At 39.9% G+C, this 21,510-nt stretch overlaps 1 protein-coding gene across 4 annotated transcripts in view; it reads left to right on the top strand.

The window, feature by feature from the left end:
* Window positions 1–1,022: 1,022 nt before the first annotated feature.
* The window catches only part of csnk1a1 (casein kinase 1, alpha 1), a 45,104-nt gene continuing 24,616 nt past the window's right edge, over window positions 1,023–21,510 (top strand). For 2 of the 4 annotated variants that reach the window (XM_030740185.1, XM_030740187.1), the window contains exons 1-4: window positions 1,023–1,758; window positions 2,041–2,147; window positions 10,722–10,848; window positions 14,463–14,561. In XM_030740185.1, coding sequence (XP_030596045.1) covers window positions 1,636–1,758; window positions 2,041–2,147; window positions 10,722–10,848; window positions 14,463–14,561 — 456 coding nt within the window. In that variant the 5' untranslated portion in view covers window positions 1,023–1,635. The remainder of the gene's footprint in view (window positions 1,759–2,040; window positions 2,148–10,721; window positions 10,849–14,462; window positions 14,562–21,510) is intronic. The other 2 variants (XM_030740189.1, XM_030740188.1) reach the window with 1 other exon arrangement.

Here is a 21,510-nt window from a genome sequence, read left to right as displayed (position 1 = left end):
GTTGTTGCCTTAGAAAAGGTATTTCCATGTATACTTGCAGATTTTTTAAAAATCACTTAAACTAGTTCCCATTTTCCTAGCAAATAATAAAGAAATGAGGTGTAGCCCAAGATTTAGTACTGTACCGTACTTTATTATCCTTTCTGTGGCCTCTTTGAGAGTACCAGTCAAAAGTTTGGACACACTTACTATTTATCTGAATGGGTGAGTGTGTCCAAACTTTTGACTGGTACTGTATTTCAAATATTTTTTATTTATAGTTACCAGTTGTACATACAGATAGGTTTTTACAGCTGTTGATTATCATTATTATTGTTCTTGTTGGGGTTTTTTTTGTGGGCATGGGCAACCTTTGCAGGGTCAATTCAAGTTCACGTCAAGTGATTCTTCTTTTCTGAAATTTTCTGAATTCTCTGCTTTGATTATATTCCACTTGAAATGTGTGCTGTATTATCCTAGCCTTCAAACATATGGATTAGTTGTTCAGAATAGGTTTCTTTATCAACATGCCTGCATTAATGTAGTCCCCACTCTTATGCTGCATGCAGCACCACCACAAAAATAGTTGTAAAATATGTATACATATGTTATTCCAACTGGAAAATATCCACACATTGCCTCTGAAACGTGTGCTTCGATGCTTACAAGGACATCACGCAGCCCATTCGAAAATAACACCTGTGGGTGCATTCGGGGGCCCTGTGGTCGAACCTGATAAAATCATGAACCATGCAAAAATGATAACAGGTACCTTTCATGGTTGCTTCATTTGCCTTTAACATACATCGACATAAAATAAGCATGATAAGACGAAAAACAAAAAATAAATAAAATATGACAATTGTAAAGCCATTAAAACTAATAATGTTGCATGACAAGGCATTTGTTAAGTATGTGATTGTTGCGGGTATTACAGAAAGTATACGTCCTTTTCTGATCACAATTAATACTAACTTTTTGTATGTGCCATGCGTTTCATTTCTATTATTTCCGATTGCACTTAAAGGGGCCATGAGGTACCTTGGCTAATCGCCTCCAACGGCAACTAGCTGAGAAAAAGGGTAGAGAAGACAAGATGGCGGAATGAGTGGGTTGTACTTTGTACAGACGGTTTCGACCCTTAAAGTTTGCCGAAAGCGTTTTTAAAAGATTGAAGGAGAAACAATATCTGCGAGAGTATAAAAATCAGCTTTTGTCCCTCATTGCGGTGGAAGTCTCGATATCTTTCCGTTGCGGTCTTTACGACGGCGTTAGCTTAATGCTAACATTAGCTTTGACTCACATTAGTTGCTACTTAGCTTGTTGGTTGTTAAAGGCCTTAGGCTTTTTCTGATTTAGTTCTGAATGTTTGTGCGTCGTTCCTAATACGCCATTGAGCGTTTATCTGAAGAGTCTGTATTTTAACTAAGCTCTTTGTAACCACACGAAAGCCAAAAAGAAAAGAAAAACTATATGAGATCTGTCGAAGCTCGGTTCATTCGTTGTCGAAAATAGTTTAGTTAACAGCTAGTCCACATTATCCCCAGTAAAGGCAAGTGGAAGTACGGGACTCTGCATGTTCTGCTGACAATCGGGCTAAATTGCCACAGAATTTCCTAAAGCAAATCAGGTGGAATTTTGTATCTAGTGGATATTATGGCGAGCAGCAGTGGCTCTAAAGCTGAATTCATAGTCGGTGGAAAATACAAACTCGTCAGAAAAATTGGATCGGGATCTTTCGGCGACATATATCTGGCCATCAACATCACAAATGGAGAGGTAATTCGATGTATCAGTCTATATTTTGTTTTTTTATGGAACTTGTTAAAATTTCTCACCGATGGCTGTGTCCTATGTATATGTGCCCGATAACATAACTTCATAGGTTCTCAAGTCTACAGCTTCTAAGCTGTGAGATTTGTCTGTTTGCTAACATTACACCATAGTTAATGGTATTCCGTTTATAATGTGCCTAGATTTTAGTAGTTACTGTAACCAGTCAAGTAACAGAATCGTGAGTATTAAAGTATACATGTTGTTGCGTTTTTCTCTATTTTTCAGGAAGTAGCTGTTAAATTGGAATCACAAAAGGCCAGACATCCGCAGTTGTTATACGAAAGCAAACTGTACAAAATCCTACAAGGTGGTGTTGGGATTCCACACATCAGGTAAGGAGAAATCGTTTAACGTTATGCTGCCTTTGTCGATAGTAAAGTGGAAAAGTCATTTCGGACCACTTTATATTACTGTTATACTGTTTGCTATAAAAAGAAAGACGGCTAACATTAACAGGCAGGAACCCTGTTGGCATAAGGCCTGCTAATCAGCCTAACAATACTTAGTCTATTCTTGTAGCTATATATTTCCAGACACCGCTTTAAAATGCTGCTGTGGTTCCTCTTTACATTTTAAGTTGCACGGCGACAGCCCTTTGTAGACCATTAGGTGTGCACTTGCATCCTGAATTACAGCTGTTACGGGGCGGAAAAGAAACTATGTGATTGGAAATGGCCGCTCTTCTTTTGTTGTGCTAGCTTCCAACATGTCCTCCGTTCCCCTGTTAGAAAATGGCGGCGGCGAACAGACGCGAAAACAGCAGTCGAATCCCAACGATATAAGTGTATTTGATTTAACGTTTTACAGGGTATTGCCTTACCCTGCAGCCGTGGCACATAATGTTTGTTGAATTAACACCTGAGTATAACCATTTAGGGCGAGTGGTAAACTTGAAGTCCACAAGCTGTGTCCGCGTTCCACACTGTATATTTTAGCTGCACAGTGTGTACACTTAATGTGAGCGTTCACAACACATTATTTTAACTAATTTTAACTTTTAATGAACAGGCGAGTAATATTGACTTGAGTGTATTTATTTTATTAACTCGTGAGATTTAATGTTTGTGATAAACAATTTGCTTTTGTGGATGTTCATTTAGCACAGAAACTGTTATATGGTGAAATAATGATTGTTTTGAGATTCATCAAGGATTTTTACATGACTTGATTACTAGCATTGGTAATGGTTAAGTAGGTAGTTGTGATTGATGAACTCATTTAAATGTAGGTCAGATGCCAAAAGACAATGATCTCCATTGTAACTGTCCAAGTATTGTGTTGTGATTTAGCTGAATGGGCATATTTTACTTGTGCATTTGGGGGGTGGGGGGCACTTTAAGCAGGGATCTGCTGGCTGGTGCTAATAGTCGACGTGGAATTTCAGCATCAAAGCGTCATATTTTAAAACATTTATTTTGTTCCACTTATCATGTGATTTTGTAGCTACAATAAACTACAGGAAGAAATGGGGGCAGTATTGCCTCCATTGTCTGCAAATAACAATATCAACGAAGAAGAACATAACCTGAACAATAGTGATGAGAAAATGAAGCTTTTGTGATGCACTGAATCACTTGAACCAATTGTTTGGGAAAATAGGTTCATTACTCGAAGCTTCAATTATAGCGCCCTCTCCTGGAAAAGTGCAATGCTTTCATCTACACACCTGCATGCACGTGCTCACACACCTCAATGATCTGAAGCATCGTTGCACTGTTTGAGGTACACACATTATGACCAAATATCATGGTATCAGGTTGTATTTACAAATGAAGATGGATGAATGTGTGTGTTGTGTTATTGAGCAGAGTGCTGGGAAAACATGGCATTAACTGGCTGTGCTTGTGTAACTACCACTTTTGCGTAAATCTTGATATGACAGCGTCCGTCATCACGTTGAAAGGACGAGCCAGCAAAGGTTGTCTTTAATTCATAACTCAGCAGTAACTGTTGGCCAAAACAACGCTAAAACTGTGTGAGTATGAACCTGGCTGACTGTCTCACTCTCGCTCCTTCACTTGTAACCAGCAAATCACCTGAACCAGTCCGGTGATTCATTCCGAGAAGGAAGCAGTTGCTGCTTTATACGTCATATGTCACATGATTTTTTTTTTTTTCATCCCGAAGCAAGCTTCGAAGCAGTGGTTCTATGGAGTTGTAAGCCCAGGGTTCGAAGCACGTATCGGAAGCTTCAGTTTCAAACTCTCATCACTACTGAACAACATAACGGTGAAACAGAGGAGAGTTAAGAAAGTTAAAGAAAATTAAGACAGACTGTCAAAGGTGTGGGAGCATTTGACAGAAAACAAAAATAAAGTTGAATGCAGGACTGTGCAAAGCAGAGCTTTCCTTCCACGGAAGCATCGCTGCAGTGCTGAGTGTTTAAAACGCCGGCACCCTGGAGCTGTGACGTCAGCTTTGGATGAATGTTAGTGCATCGTTGATACTTGTTAATGTTTGTACAGTAATGTTTCCGTTAGTTTACCTGTTGGAAACAAGATCTCATGGATGATGATTGCTAAGCGGCACCATTTCAGTTATGTTAGCTAACGAGTGAAGGACAATAGGAGCAGCTACATTGGCCTTTTTTTCTTTTTTTTCTCGCATTAATATTAGTGTTCATTCTGAATATTAAACCTCTTCATGAACTGAATCGTCTGTAAACTTTTCAGTTGTTTTGCACAGAAAAGTCTTTGATTGAATTTGAAGCCTTATTTGAACTTTTGGACAGAGGCCATTTTTATTTATTTACACATTATTTAACTTTTATTTTTAACTGAAAATATAGACTTCAATATGCATTGTTTATTTGATATTTATTGTGATGGTCACAATGTTAATACATTTGATTAGTTTCAAACTCGTATTTTTATGGGTCATTATTTTAATTGTGAGAAAAGACAAGGTGATATTAACAGGTGGGCAGGCTTGAACAGGTGAAGTAAGATTGAAATAATCATTGAGTAATAGATAAAATAATTGACAGATTATTTGACTACCAAAATAGTTCAAATAGCCGTCATCATGTTGTCAGGATTATGAGGCCTCTCACAGCTCCTCGGATTTTATGTTAAATAGGAAGCCCCAAATTTTCTTTTTGAGTTCCCCTTTTTCTCTTCTTCCCCCTCGTGACGCTCGAGTGTCTACTAGAGCAGTAATTAAGTGTATGAAGGGATGCGGTACGAGTGCTGGGGAAAAAAATTGCTATTTGCTTGCATTATATTTACCTAATATTAAAATTTATTTGATCTGAAACGTGACAAATGTCCAAAAAAGGGGGGTGGGGGCAAATACGTTTCACACCTAAATGGTAAAATGTATATGGATCACTGTCATGGATTGGCCTATCTAGAGCTTTATAGCTGGGTTGTTGTCATATTTAAGAACAATAAAGGAAGATGGAGTATGAAGAAAAAAGATGGGAGAGTCACCTGAATAAATTATGGTGATTAGAGCAGCTTATTCTGCTGTTTGGACATTTTTTTTATTCATTTTTAACTGAAAGACTTCTAGCCACTTGGTGCTGCGCCAGGCTGAGAATTTTGCCGGTTCGCTATCGGAACTGATTGCTATCACCACAGTTGGCGAGCATATCTATTAGCACTAGTGACCTCTGATCTTTCTTTGACATTTTCACATCTTTCTTTCAAGTGGAACCCAAAATGTGTTACCAGTATGTCTCTAAAGAAAGTATTGTCAAAGCAGTGAGCTGCCTAGTTAGAAATACCATAAGCTCAAGTTATTCATGTCCAGTTATTTACAAATCAATATCTATTAGCCATTATGTGGTTGTGCTGCTTCACTGCTGGACCTCACGCACAACATATTGTGGCCAACTGGCCTGTTTTCTGATGATAGAATAATTTATACCACACACCCTAATGAGCTGTATGATTTTGCTTAAAATAATAATAGGCAGTTAACGACATAATAGGCAGTTAACGACTCCAAAATCCTGTCACATTTCGTTCTAACAGAGCTGAATAACATTTATCAGAAATAGTTTATTAGAAAAAAATTCTTTATTATGCTGAATAGAAAATTGACTTAATAAACTAAAAGTATCCTCAACGGATATTGATTGAGGCTTAAAAAAACTGCCCCAGTTTAGGCTTGTTTAAATCTGTTTTTCTGTAATTTACCTCCTAAACTAAGCATTCTCACTGTTACTGTAATGGAAACAAGCTCTGTTCAGTGAATCTGGATGCCCACAGTTCTGTTTTCATGTTGAAACAAAGTCTTGCTAGAGCCTGTCCAACCTGCTGATCTGGCTGCCCCTCCTCCATTCCTGCTGTAGTCAAGCTTACCTTTTTTTTTTTTTTTCCTTTTCTTTTCTTTTCTTTTCAGGCCCCACTTGTGTCAGGTTCTGTAACTTCCTCGTTCTTGAGTTTTTTTTTTTTTTTTTAAACAGTGACTCAAACCTTATGGTAGCATTATAATGAATATGGCCTAGTTGTAAAAAAGCTCAAAAGTTTGCATAGTAACTTGCCTGTGAAGTTGTGTGTAAGATTTGAGAATAGTTGTGCTTGAATTCCTCATTGACAACCAGGTATTTGGATTGAAGCTATATCATGCCATACCATATTTGAGAAAGTACAAATAACTGATCTGTCACATATAAACAGCAAAGTTTTGTGTACTTTGCTATTTGTAGCAGTTTTTGGAGTGCATCATACACAGCTGCACTGGTGCTGTTAGTCATTACTTAATAGGGCTAATATGAGCATAAATATACAACACAGTGAGATGGGGCAGAAAATGGCCTTTCCTCTTGCAGGTCTGTAGTAGTGAGTGAGTGTGATTATGGTACCTCAGCAAGGTGCAGCGCCAGGCAATCAGATGCTAACTAGAATACTCTGATGTAATCACAAGAATATCAGTTATTTTCACGTGACAATGGTGCTATATTATCTGGTGAATTAATGGCAAGCAAGTGGCTATCGTGTCTTACTTTCCTACATGCTATCACCTAAAACAAGTTTGAACTGTTGTTTTTTTTTTTTGACCATAGTCATGTCTGCAGTTTACATTACACTGCACTTAACCATACATGTTCCCCAGGTGTCAGACTTCAAACAAGTATAACAGGAATGACTAGATCATAATGTCTCCAGCCATCCACGTCTGTAGCAGAGTATAATCCAGACTTAAGAGAAAGGGTGACTTTGAACAGTGTCACAGCTTGATTGTCTGGAATCAGTGGGTGGAGAACAGTTTTGATTTCACAAAGTCTTTTTAGAGCATAATAATAATGAGGACTACAGAATCACACGTTGACCCATGTGTGTATTAGGTTTTAATAATTTATGTCTTATGTCTTGGATTAAAGCTTTGAAATGCAGTGGGTACGTCATGATGAAAAGCAGTGACATGTTCAGAAGCCAAAAAGTCTCAAGACGTTTCAGACCTTAGAAAATATTTTTCCCATCTACTTGTTACTTGGACTGTCAGAACATTTGGATATTGTTTCTCAGCCTTTACTTATCTACCTGGGTGGTGTTTAAATGTAGCTCAGTTGCCATGGCTTTACTGCAGCCTGATGTTCCATAATGAATTTAATAGAATCCTAATTCATTCCCAATTTTAAGTCAGTATGTCTTGTGTAGGTCAGGAGCATATTCCAGAACAGCAGAATACAGTATGTGAAATAGAATAGACAATCAGTAGGTGTGGCTAATGATCCAATAATGGGAGTGTAATGTTTGGACATGGCTTATTGTCAATAGACATGAAATGTTGTAGAATATCTGAAATGAATAGAGACTACACTATATTGCCAAAAGTATTTGTCTGCCTTCACACACACATGAACTTGAATGACATCCCATTTTTAATCCATAGGGTTTAATATGTCGGCCCACCCCTTGGAGCTATACAGTAACAGCTTCAACTCTTCTAGGAAGGGTTTTTCCACAAGATAGTAGTGTGTTTATGTGAAGTTTTGACTATTTTTCCTTTGTGAAATTAGACAGTGATGTTTGATGTGAAGGCCTGGCTCACAGTCTCCGCTCTAATTCATCCCAAAGATTTTCTATTGGGTTGAGGTCAGGACTCTGTGCTAGCCAGTCAAGTTCTTCCACACCAAATTTGCTCATTCATGTCTTAGACCTTGCTTTGTCCACTGGTGCACAGTCATGTTGGAACAGGAAGGGACTGTCCCCCACAAACTGTTCCCACAAAGTTGGGAGCATGAAATTGTCCAAAATGTCTTTGTATGCTGAAGCATTAAGAGTTCATTTTACTGGAAATAAGGGGACCAAAAAGCTATCTGCCTATCTGAGATTTTTCTTGGCCTGCCACTTTGGGCCTTAACTAGAACTGTCCCCGTGGCCTTCCATTTCCTCACTGTGGCCTCTTTCCCACCAACAGGGGTTCCGGAGCCTGTCCCGTAATTTGAACCGTTAGGCAGGTTTTCCACCGCCGAAGCACTCGCAAACTAGCTGGTCTGGAACCAGGAACGCGTGCCGAAAGCGGCAGAGGGGCGTAACTCTGCCGTCTCAACATCAAGTTTTCTACCATATTACATGTGTATTACATGAGAAAAGCGAAGTGATTTTCATGGCTGTGAATTAGTTTGGGCTCTAAGGCTGAACTTGCTGCTTTGTATCAGTTCATATCACAGATAAAAGGATGCAAAGTGCGTACTTGTCGTCTTGCTCTAATCGCTGTCTGTGTTTCCCTCTGTGCCTCACACAGATGCTGCAGTAGTTTGGTTTGGACCGTCAAACGTATTTGCAGCACAAAAAAGGGGAGCGTGTTCTCCCACGTTTGTGCGCTTCGGCTTCCGTGTCCAGACGAGGACCCGCCCATGCTCATACGTAAAGGAGCAGTTCACAGAAACGCGGTGGGAACGCGGGCCCGTTCTTAAGCGTTTCGCTGGTTCACTGGGATCGGCACGGGAACTTGCTCCGGAACCTCGGCGGTGGGAAAGTAGCATATGTAACGCTGTTGGTGGGAAAGAGGCTTTTTTCCACTGACGGGGTGCCGGTGCCAGCATTTGAACCGTTCAGCGGTTTTTCCACCTCAAATGTACTCTAGCCTCTTTCCCACCAACAGGGTTCTGGAGCCAATGCCTTTGTTTGAACCGTTAGGTGGGTTTTCCACCATGGAAGCGCTCGGTGCTCGGCTGAAAAACGGGTTCAATTCCGGCCCCGCAAACTAGCTGGTCTCGAACCAAGAATGCGTGACGAAAGTGGCAGAAGGCCGTGACTCTGCCATCTCAGTGTAAAGTTTTCTACCGCTATTTCACTGCATGGTGTATTACAGGAGAAAAATTCATAGCTGTGAATTAGGTTGGGCTCTAAGGCTGAACTTGCTGCTTTGTATCAGTTCATATCACAGATAAAAGGTTGCAAAGCGCGTACTTGTAATCTTGCTCGTAATCGCTGTCTGTGCTGCATACAGATGCTGCAGTAGTTTTGTTTGGACTGTAAAATATGTTCGCAATGACAGTGACTGACTTATTCTTCAAAAAGCCAGTCTCCAGTGAAGTAGACTTTACCAAAGTGCTTCTCCTGTGTGTACTCCTGTACATCTAGTACTCTGCAAATAACAAAGCATGTAAACAGACTGAACAAAATTCCATCCTTCAGTGAGCAGAATTCTAGCCAGCGGTTGATTGCTTGGAGCTGTGCCTTGCTGAGGTGCCTTTGCGCCAGGCTGACAACTTCAGTAGTTACCGTAACAGCTGGCTACTGACACGGCCATTAGCAATAGCATGGGTAGGCATGATAGAAAAGATTAGTGCTCGAAACTTTTGTCGGGACTTGTTTGCTGCATTCTCTACAGAATACATTATTCTGTTGCTCATCTGTCACTGAATCCAAACCATCTCCAAATAATTGAGCATTGTCTTTTTTTTTGTTTGTTTTGTTTTTTTTTATGAACCAGCTCTTCTTCAATAGCTTCTCTGTGCTGTTGCTTCCTGCATGATTTGCAGGTGAAGCGGTGAGGGAGGGGTAAGTTGTGTGAGGGAGAGAGGAGGGGTGGGGTTGGGACAAATTGGGAGAAGAGAAAGGTGAACTGGTGAATCTACAAGTATGATTGTAACGCGGCATTGAGGATATCGGTGTAAATGATATTGTCTTATATCACTTATGAAAATCGATCTATTTCTTAAAAACTCGATATATCACCCAGCCCTATTACAGCATGATTAAAATTGTTGTTCTTAGTATTGTTAATATTGAAAACATATTTCAGGGCTCTAGCCAGCGCCTGATGATTCAAACAATGTGACATGGGATGTTCAAATTCTCACTATAGATGGATGCTGTCCAAGCTGGATCCTTCAAACTTCAAAAACGTATTCACCAACTCTTTGACACCCCCCACCCCCCCTTCACGAGTCAAACTGCCAATAGGTGGTCCAAGGTGTGCACCTTTTAGACCTTATTATGAAGTCCTATAATTTGGCTCACTTTTCTCTAAGCCCTTTTCCCCCCTGTCCATATCTAAAAGCAAAGTTGAAGCACACTGCCCCCAGCTGCCCTCAACACACTGTTAATAAGATTGTCTTTCAGTTCTTGTTATTAGCTTTGAGAGAATCTGATGGGTTTTTGTTTCATAGCGTGAGGCTTATTTTTCAGCGAAGCTTAAATATATCAACTTGTACAAATACTAATGCAAAGTATCCCTTATTTGTATCAAAACCTAAGTGGTACTATTTGTTTTTCTAGCCTGTAACCTTTTGAAAGGGTTCTGTCTTGTATTTATTGTTCTTATGTATGTGTGACACATTTTAGTTTTCTTTCTATTATGCACAAGTAAAATGGCATCCTTGGGGGAAAAAAAAGTTTGTGGTTTATGCCTTTTTATCTGTATTTATCTTTTGAAGTTGGTTTGTGCTGTGATGGAGATCAACCACAAAAACCCACTTTTTATATATTACTGTTTTGTGTCATCAGGTGGTATGGCCAAGAGAAGGACTACAACGTCCTAGTTATGGATCTGCTTGGTCCCAGTCTGGAGGACCTGTTTAACTTCTGCTCTCGCCGTTTCACCATGAAAACTGTCCTTATGCTGGCAGACCAGGTATTCAACTCAACACACACCTACTATTGTGGAGGCTACTGAAAAAGTGACTGTACTTGTGGATCATAGCTAGGTACAGATTCCTTACCTGTAATGGCTATCCTGCCTCTAAAGTAGAAGGTCCTGGTTCCTTATCTGAAAGCTTTTGTCCATCTGTATAGAGTAGACTTGATCTCTGCTTAGATTTCCTGTGAGAACCTCAGTTCTTTCCATCAATAGGCCTTTTTACAGCTGAGTGGCTTGGAAAAGTATTCATACCCCTGAACTTTTCCATATTTTGTCACATTACAACCACAAACATAAATATATTTTACTGGAATTTAATGTGAAAGACCAACAAAAAGTGGTATACAATTGTGAAGTGGAAAGAAAATTATACATGATTCAAAACATTTTTTACAAATAAACTGAAAAGTGCGGTGTGCAAAAGTATTCAGCCCCCCTGAGTCAATACTTTGTGGAACCACCTTTTGCTGCAATTACCGCTGCAAGTCTTTTAGGGTATGTCTCCACCAGCTTTGCACATCTAGTGACTGAAATTTTTGCCCATTCTCATTTTTTGGCCACAGTGGCTTTTGTAGACAGTAGAGAGAGACAGAAAATGGGGGGGAAAGAGACAGGGGAAGACACGCAGGCAAACTGGCGACGGGAAAGGATGCGAACCTGCGCCGCCCGCACCGCAACGCGGCATGTGTATGTGGTCGCCGGCTTTACCACTAAGCCACCCAGGCGTCCTTGCCCATTCTTCTTTGCAAAACAGCTCAAGCTCAGTCAGATTAGATGGAGAGCGTTTGTGAACAGCAGCTTTCAGATCTTGCCACAAATACTCGATTGGGTTTGACTGGGCCATTCTAACACATGAATATGTTTTGTTTTAAACCATTCCATTGTAGCCCTGGCTTTGTTTAGGGTCGTCGTCCTGCTGGAAGGTGAACCTCCACCCCAGTCTCGAGTCTTTTGCAGTGTCCAACAAGTTTTCTTCCAAGATTGCCCTGTATTTGGCTCCATCCATCTTCCCATCAACTCTGAACAACTTCCCTGTCCCCGCTGAAGAGAAGCAGCCCCAGAGCATGATGCTGCCACCACCATATTTGACAATGGGGATGGTGTGTTCAGAGTAGGGCTGCATAAAACGATTATTTTAGTAATCGACTATTCTATCGATTATTCCATCGATTAATCGGATAAGAAATACTTTTTTTATCAACAGTTTATCTGCATATTTTAACTTCTGTACTGCAGTTTTTCACGTAGTTGCCACCCGTCCCGTAAAGTACAGAACCCCGCATGTTACGGAGCCGTATTCCACGGAGTCCCGTAACATACGGGGTTCTATTTTACAAGACAGATGGCAACTCTAGCAATGATCCACTCTGTTAAAGGAAATCCATCGCAGCGCCAGAGAGCTTTTTAGAATGTGTGTGTGTGTGTGTGTGTGTGTGTGTGTGTGTGTGTGTGTGTGTGTGTGTACACGTGAGTGATTCACACTCCAGTCCAGTAGGTGGCGGTAATGCAGTACTATGTTGGTTTGCCAGCCACCAATAAACCCACAAAAAATGACGGCGCACTAATGCTGCTAATGCTAGTGAGGAGCGCCGCTTACACCGAGACAGCTGAGTGCTGCAGAGTTTAAACGAAGCATCGACACAGTAAATTTGTGTCGATAAATTTTTAGAATCGATTTAATCGAGTTAATCGATGAATCGTTGCAGCCCTAGTTCAGAGTGATGTGCAGTGTTAATTCTCTGCCACACATAGCATTTTGCATTTTGGCCAAAAAGTTCAATTTTGGTCTCATCTGACCAAAGCACCTTGTTCCACATGTTTGCTGTGTCCCCAACATGGCTTCTGGCAAACTGCAAATGGGACTTGTTATGGTTTTCTTTTAACAATGGCTTTCTTCTTGCCACCCTTTCATAAAGACCACATTTGTGCAGTGCACAACTAATAGTTGTCCTGTGGACAGATTCCCCCACCTGAGCTGTGGATCTCTGCATTTGGTCCTGAGTCACCATGGGCCTCTTGGCTGCATCTCTGATCAGTGCTCTCCTTGTTCGGCCTGTAAGTTTAGGTGGACGGCCTTGTCTTGGTAGGTTTACGGTTGTGCCATACTCTTCCATTTCCGGATAATGGATTGAGATGTTCAAAGCTTGGGAAATCTTTTTATACCCTAAGCTTGCTTTACACTTCTCCACAACCTTATTCTTGACCTGTCTGGTGTGTTCTTTGGACTTCATGATGCTGTTTACTCCCCGATATTCTCTTAACCAACCTCTGAGGCTGTCACGGAGCAGCTGTATTTGTACTGAGATTAGATTACACACAGGTGGACTCTTTTTAGTCATTAGCAGTCATCAGGCAACTTCTGAATGCAATTGGTTGCACTCAGAGAAAAGGGGGCTGAATTAGGGGTGTGCGATATATATCGTCTACGATAATATTGTAATTGCCATGTTACCGATGTGCGAGCTCCAGGCATTCACTACTTTATGCTTTAGTATAGTATAGTATAGTATAGGCTGCTGCGCGTGCGCATTGAGAGCGCCCGTACTGTACGCTAACATAGCTGCCTGAACAACACACCTAAAGCTGGAAATGAGTGAACACACTGCACCAGGGGGAGAAATTCAGACATCGCCAGCCTCGCAGTCTACCGCCTTAATTCCTAGGCGAGGAGGTGGTTTGCAGTTTGCAGACTTTGTAAGAAAGCGGATAGCTCAACAATTAACCTGTTCCATCATCAGCGAGTATGAGGAATATGAAAAGTTTCGGGAAACCGCCGTCCAAGACAAACCACGACTAGCGGAATAAGGAGGAAAATAATGAAAGGATTGATGTTAATCTCCTTTAAGTTAAAGTGGGTCGGTTACAATCACTGGTCATAGCCCAGTGACGTTCTCGGAGCTCACCTGTTTGGAGCCTTGGATAATACGCTTGAAGCGGTCTTGCGAAAAAAGCAGGTTTCTGATCAGATGAGGGTGTGTAGTTTCTGTGATTTTATTTTGCTATAATGTAGGTGGAGTCCCCCTGGACAGCCTCTTTTTTGATTGATTTTATTTTATTTTTTCATTCTGTTTTTTTTTTTCATTCTGCAATTGCTTTTGAAAAACTCGCCGAAGTTTTTCTGTTTACATTTGTCATGCCCAGGACACTTGAAAAAGAGATTTTAATCTCACTGCGATTTTCCTGGTTAAATAAAGGTTAAATAAAGTAAAAAAACAAGTTAAAGTATACCACTTTGTGTTGGTCTTTCACATTAAAGTCCAGTGAAATATATGTTTGTGGTTGTAATGTGACAAAATATGGAAATGTTCAAGGGGTATGAATACTTTTGCAAGCCACTGTATTTTGACATTTGAGTGCAAGAATCGGTTAATGTTTCTGTAATCGTCTTAGCCACGATACTTGATGTGCTATGTTATACTTCATCATTGGCTTGAAATACTGAATGAATAATGAATAATTAATCTGCCTCTGAGCAACTTTGACAAATTTACAAGTTAAGTAAAATTTAAACATATTTCTGTACATTGCTGACATGGTAGCGAAGTGACATGATTGTTAATAATTTGGTCAAATATTCAGTCCTTTAACTTATCATTTTATATCTTCAGATGATCAGCAGAATTGAGTATGTACACACAAAGAACTTCATCCACAGAGACATCAAACCAGACAACTTTCTCATGGGCATTGGCCGTCACTGTAACAAGGTAAGATATGCAGGACTAGTACATACTTAAGTATGGCGCATTCAAGGACTGTATAGAGTTTCTGGCAAATGGCTATATAACCTCATAGCCATGCCAATTCAAAATGTATATCGGGATTGAGGATTATCTAATTATTTAATAAGAGTAATCTGATGGTGATGTCACATCTTTGCTTGCTGCATCTTTAAGAACCCTTTCATGGCCATGACCATACACACCATCAAAAGATTGAAAAGAAAAGAAGAAACTTTTATTTTCAGTTTGTCATGTTTTTGGAAGACTACAGATCAGATGTGATTAATACTGTGAAGGTTAGCAACATTGCTTGGTCTACTAGAAATGGAAAGTATGTTTTCTGCTGTCAGAAAACATTCTGCTGTCAGTGTTTTGAACAGGAGTGTTTTACACTCACAGGCATTATTTGGGCCGTCCAAACATAATAGCCACCAAAGTATTGGTTACAATTTATCTTGTATGTTCGTCTCAGAGAATATTGCCTTATTTCTCACCTGACATACAACTCTTGATTGATTCACCCACCCACCCTTAATTGGTAAACAAAAGTGGCTGGATATCAGCCAAACAGCTGTCACTTTAAATCATGTCACTTTAATTTTTTAACTTAAATGTACAGTTCTACTATGTCATCCAATTTATTTATTTTTTCTCACCTGTCTCTCCCGCGCTCTTGAGTTTTCACCAACAAAAATGCCAGATGCAACAAAAGCAAAAAGAACTAAGAAATGAACTATTGTCTCTGCAAATGCTCAGTGTCATTGAACTCTGGATGTATGTGGAGGTCCAACATGAAACTGGCTTATTAGGCTTAATTTATTTTGAATCTCAGAATGCTAATAATTTAATTGCTCTATGGGGAAACTGGATAAAAATCACTTTGATTGGAGAGCTATTGCCATTAACTCTGATCAGTGTTGACCCCCAACATTATTGTCCATCAACATAACCCTAAGTCAAGCTTTTATTCTGAAAGCGCAGTCGCTACTAACCAGCTAGCACTGGCTTTGCCCGTCTTGTTCCTCTACTGGTCCACCTCATGCAGGGCTTTGAAATTGTTTTGGAGTAGCAGGGGGCATGCCAAAGTAGTAGGCAGCTTATGACCGAGACCGAAGCCATGACGGCAGCAGACGATATGAATAGTCACATGGCAGTTGTGAACCAATCAAATGGCTCAGATTGAAAGAACGTAAATATTGCGACATGCGTCCACATGGCGCTGGAAATGGAAAGAGCGGACGGTGCAAAAAAAAATTTTTTAGGAAAATTAAAAAGACGGCGCAGAGTGTTGGAGTAGGTACAAAATGTGCCTGCCGCGGCATAATTTGAAAGCCCTGCTCATGGGTCAGAGAGCTGCTGTCAGTCGGAGGGCTAATACATAAACTGCAACAGGTGGAGAACTGGTTCATTGTATAACAATGCCCACTGAAGCTGCAATACCGATTGCTGCTAACTGTAACTAACGGTGATGTTTGTCCATAAGATAAGGAAGTAATTAGATGGACAGCTCATCATTGCTTCATGATTTTCACAATATACTGTATAGTATAATTCATCCATTCAGAACATAGGTGGAACTCCTTTTGTGTGCACCCCTTTTTCTGCTGCTATCAGAAACACAAACTAATTTTGTATGGGAAATACTAGAAAAAGTTCATCATAATCTTGGAATCTTTTAGGGTAATTTTCCAGGCCCTGAAAGGTTTTGGAAAAGTAATCAAAATTTGGTTCAGGACTACCTAATATAATGGAAAATATGCTGCTCAACAACCTGAAATCTGTATTGGAAAAATAACAGTTTCAAGATGATTTTATCACTTGGCCTAATGTGCAGTAGTGTTAGATTTCAACGTGGGTTGAAATCTTAACAGCTTAGACTTTTAGATACAACTTTGCACAATGCTGAGGAAAATACAAATTTTAAAAATGCCTGGCTGTGTTTAGAAGTGGTATGCTTTAAAGTCAAACCAGGACCTGGGATGTGCAAATTGTAGTCTTTGTAGTAAAAGGTTCAGCATTTTGATCATGGGAGAGTCTGCACTAGCTGGCCGTGCTAAAGGAGCTTAGTGTCATACTAATGGGTGTAAACATGCTTGCATCACAACTTTGCAAGATGCAGTCACAAGACTTCTGACTTGACAAGTGTTGAACACACCTGTAAAGTCAGTCTGACATGAGTGTGGACTAAATGTCAGCATGTTTAAGGAGATTGTGTGATTGGTGGTGGCCGCATTTCTGAGCCTGCCTTCTGAAGTTAATGTAAGTGTTGCTGGACATACTAATCTGCTTTTCCAAGACATTTATTAGTGATTTTAATTGATGGAACAGCATTACATGAATGTATTAAATCTCATGAGCTTTTTACAGAAATCCATTTAAAAACAAAAAAAACAGGGCTTGAAGATGTCCTTTGTTAAGAGACTTAAAGTGACTAGCCTCCCTCCCCCTAAAAGCCAAAGGTGATAAAATAAATGAATAGAAATAGAAAATTAAATTTTAATTTATTTAGCAAATTTGTACCCTTGTTTCTTTTCACAGCAGTGTTGGCATCTATTGCATTTTGGGCCTCTTAGTAGTGCTAGTTTCTTTCATAATCTCTGAGTCACCAGACTTAAGTCTCTACATGTCACTGTGTGTGAGGTGAAGGATGGAGTAGGGCACATAACAGAGATAATAGTGAGTTAGTAACAACTCTCTAAAACTGTCCATACTGAAAATGATTTGCTTTTCACCTATTGCTTTGAACTGACAGCTGTTCAATCGCGGACATTCCAGGCTCTGGTTGTCTAAGGAACCTAATGTATTGACTACTAAGTCCCAAATTATATTACCAAAAATTTTCCGCTCATTTGCCGTCACGTGCATATGAACTTGGGTGACATCCCATGCGTAATCCATAGGATTTAATATGATGTCTGCCCACCCTTGCACCTATAACAGCTTTCAACTATTCTGAGAAGGCTTAGCAATGTGTTTATGGGAATTTATGACCATTCTTCCAGAAGTGCATTTGTAAGGTCAAACACTGATGTTGGACGAGAAGGATACAGCTGCTCGGCCATGGAAACCCATTCCATGAATCTCTAAATGCACTTCTTGAGCTAATCTGAAGGCCACATGAAGTTTGGAGGTCTGTAGTGATCAGGGCTGCTCGATTTATTTGGGGGGGGGATTATCACGATTATTTAACACAATTGCTCATTGATTCTGTAAACACACTGCATTTATTGTACTCAAAGAACAGAGAATACCTTGAAATCTAGTGCACTTACACAATTGAAAATACTAAATTGAAAATAAAATATGCTATATAAATTTAAAAAATAAATTGCAATATAAATGCATTGTAAAGCAAACACTAATAATACAAAATGGATAAATAAATAGAAAGGTATGCCGGTTATCATGACTAAAACTATGAACAAGTAAGACAAAGTTGTTTAAACCAAATAAATTTGCTCACATTTTAGTGCACTGCCACGACATACTGACCAACCCTGTACATTCATTCAGAAGGTTGGTATTAACATGGTTAGAGACATGAGTTGAATACGTTTTCAGTAATAAATCGGGGTCCGGTGTGGTGCTAATTACATCCGCGGAGCAAATATTAGTGGGGACATCTCCCTACCATCCCTTTATCAATTTCTTGTTCCTGGTTCTTACTTGCCATTTGCTTTTGAAATGATCTGTGCCTTAGTGGCTTTATTCACCAAGGCACATATGCACCCCATTAAGATCTACTGAGACCTGGTGATTATATGTTCTAGAACTTGCTTCCAGGGGATTTGTGCCACCTAAAGATTCCACTGCCAGGAGGCTGAGAGGTAGCACCGGCAGCTGACAGTATTTTTGTGGTCATCATGTCACTGCAAATTGCTTCTGGTGTGTATGCAGCTTTAGCCTTGATTATACTTTGTTTTGTTATTGGTTGGAATAGTAGCTTGCCTGTTTTGTTTTTTTTTGTTTTTTGTTTGTTTTGTTTTTTCCCAGTTGTCTTTTTTGGTGACCACACTAGGGTTTAATATTTTTCCCGAAAATGACATGAATCAAATCCCGGGAAATGACGAGCCATTTCCCGGGAATCCCGGGAAAAAGTTTATTTATTTTTTTATTTTAATTAGGCCTTCTGTAGCCTGTGTCGGCCTTAACCTATTGTGATATTGTAGAGGTAGCTTTCCAGCTATGTCCTGTTATGCCCAGTAGGGGGTAACGTCGGCTTGATTAATGCAATAAAACCTACATCTGGACATTGGAGTGCTCGAGCTATGCGGTGTTGTATCGTTCCTCAACACTCCCTTAACAAATATAATTCGAATATTCCTCCATTGTACATGGAATTATACCAAGATATTTTACAACTGCTGGTGCAAAACAATACGGTTCATCTCCACAGCATTGATAAAGGCTCAGCCACGCTGTCGTGGCGACATCTGTTACGCTATATCTCCACCAGTGGAACGCTGTAATAGTCATTGAAAAGTTAACTACCGTACTACACTATAATATGGCATAACACAGGGCCTTGAGTAATGCACTACGACTTGGTCATTGCCATTCTGGCAACAGCAAATTTATAACACCGTGTCTGAGGGTTAAAGTAGGTTCGCTGTGAATCGTCTATTGAAAAACTGGCCAATCATTATAGCCTAAAAAATATACATTTTACTCAACTCCATTTTAAAAGCGAAATATGTTAAAGCAATCTATTTCATGATCATTTCTTCACCCATTAGGCCCGTATCCTAATTCATGATTGTTAGTAAGCGGCTGCAAACGAGGAAAAGAAACACTCGAAGTTAAACAGATATTTCTTTATTGTTCAGGGCAGGCATATTTTATAGGCTATATAATGCAATATAACAATATATAATAATATGAAATTATATAATACAAAATACCTTAGGGTAAACACATTGCCTACGATTTCAACAAATTAAAGAGGAAAAAAGTACAACTGTGTAATACCTCTATTAAAACGCTTGAGATGAAGGCTGAAGCCTTAAACGGAGGCTGAACGTGCCTGAAATGAAGAGTAATGCTTTTCGCATTAAACGAACCCTTCTCTCAATATTTCCTTTAAATTTAACATTCTGAAGCTTTCTTTTCTTTCTGAAAGTCAAATCGACGCGCGCGACTTTTTTCCCGGTTTCCCGTCTAACGTTTCCCGGGAAACGGGAAATTGTTCTGATCGCATTTCCCGGGAATCCCGGATCCCGGGATTAAACCCTAGACCACACAGGCTTTTCTGTAGAAGATTAACATTACAATGCACCTACTATGAATGTGCCCATGAAGTAGGCTTCAAAAGACATAACAGGAATGACTATGCTACCATGGTGTCTCCAGCTGTCTGTGTCCGCAACGGAGTATAATCAAGGCTCGAGTCTGTAGCAAAAGTTTATCAACAAGTATCAAGACCCTCAAAGAAAACAGTACATTTCAGTCTTGTCCCTGTGCCTGATTTTTTTTTTTTTTTTTTTTCCTGTACTGATTGTGTACAAGATCATGGTAAATCAAAAACTACCACAAATCAACGTTTAATTGAGTATCGTGTTTACTTAGTTTTAGTAGAATAAATAAAGATCAAATTGAGCACTCAGGTGCTTGGTGATAGGCTTGTTGTCAGTAAATTCAGGAATTTATATTTATAAAGGTTCTGATAACATATCATCCTATTACAAGAACCTTGATAAGCTTAGGTACTTTGTAACCTGGAAATTACAAGGTTCTCCCACCTTTAAGTAGGATTTATAATTAGTTTTAAAAATGTTATGGCCCTGAGTGCAAAATTGACTTGGAAAAGTTCCTCCTAATATTGAATTAATTTTAAGGAAACCCTAACAAAGTAAGGTTTTGGTCCACTCCTTACAATGTAGTCACCCCTCAAGCACTATGAATGACGACATTGGCATTGTGGAAATGACAGGTCCCAACAGGATAGAAATATTTCAACATTGGATAAAGATGATTATTCAACAGTTTGATACTGATTTGCGCTTGCCCCTCCATATCAGGCTGAAATTGCACTCACTTACAGATGTGGACACTATGGCCATTTAGTTGTTAATGATTTTTCCTGTCCCATAGGATGAGGCATGCAAATCTCTGTCCAGTGTTGTAGGGGTGTGTACTAGGGATGTGCGCGATTACTCAACTAGCCGACTAGTCGTCACTGTTGTTACTAGTCGGTACCAGACATAATAGTTGGTTAGCCTAATTATTAAGGTTTCAGTAAACCCTGTGCTGATAAATGTTTGTCCAAAATGTTATGCAGCCATCTGTTACCAGATGGAGCTGCAGCCCTTACATCATTATAGAAAAATGCAATAACGTAAGCGCACCTCCAAAGAAACATCCTTCCTTCCCTGCATTTCCCTTTTGTACAAAGATGCGAGAAATCTAGCAGGACAAATGTGTTTGCACCTTAAAAACAGTGAGAATAGGACACAGGAGTTAAAAAGGTGCCAGCATTTTATGTTTCTGTCGGCCAACACCGCATGTAAAACACTGGGACACGACAGACAGGTAATTAACACACACAATGCACCTGCACAGGTATAAAGACAGCAACATCGGCCACTTGCATCGTAGCAGCTGAAGTGTGAATCAAGGGTAAGCTGGAGGAGAAGGCTGGGCGAGATGGAGGTCTGGGCTCCACTGATGCCGCCCGGATAGGAGGAAGTAAATGGATGGATGTGTGTATTGTATTGTTTTGATGTGTGTCATGAATTGTAGCGTAATGAGCATCGTTGATAATGCGCAGCACAATGCGCCACACTTTTAAGTCGCAATTTTTTTTTTTTTTCGGGTGTTATTTTCTCACATTCAATGGTGCATGCACATCGTTTTCATATTCTTCGTTGTTTGGAGTATAACGTGCAGTGTTCATAGTGCGTGACGCGCAGTGTCGTACAGTTAAGCAGCATTTAAA

The sequence above is a fragment of the Archocentrus centrarchus genome, chromosome 10 (genome assembly GCF_007364275.1).
Source record: "Archocentrus centrarchus isolate MPI-CPG fArcCen1 chromosome 10, fArcCen1, whole genome shotgun sequence".
Lineage (NCBI taxonomy): Eukaryota > Metazoa > Chordata > Actinopteri > Cichliformes > Cichlidae > Archocentrus > Archocentrus centrarchus.
This window is presented reverse-complemented; position numbering and strand designations above follow the sequence as displayed.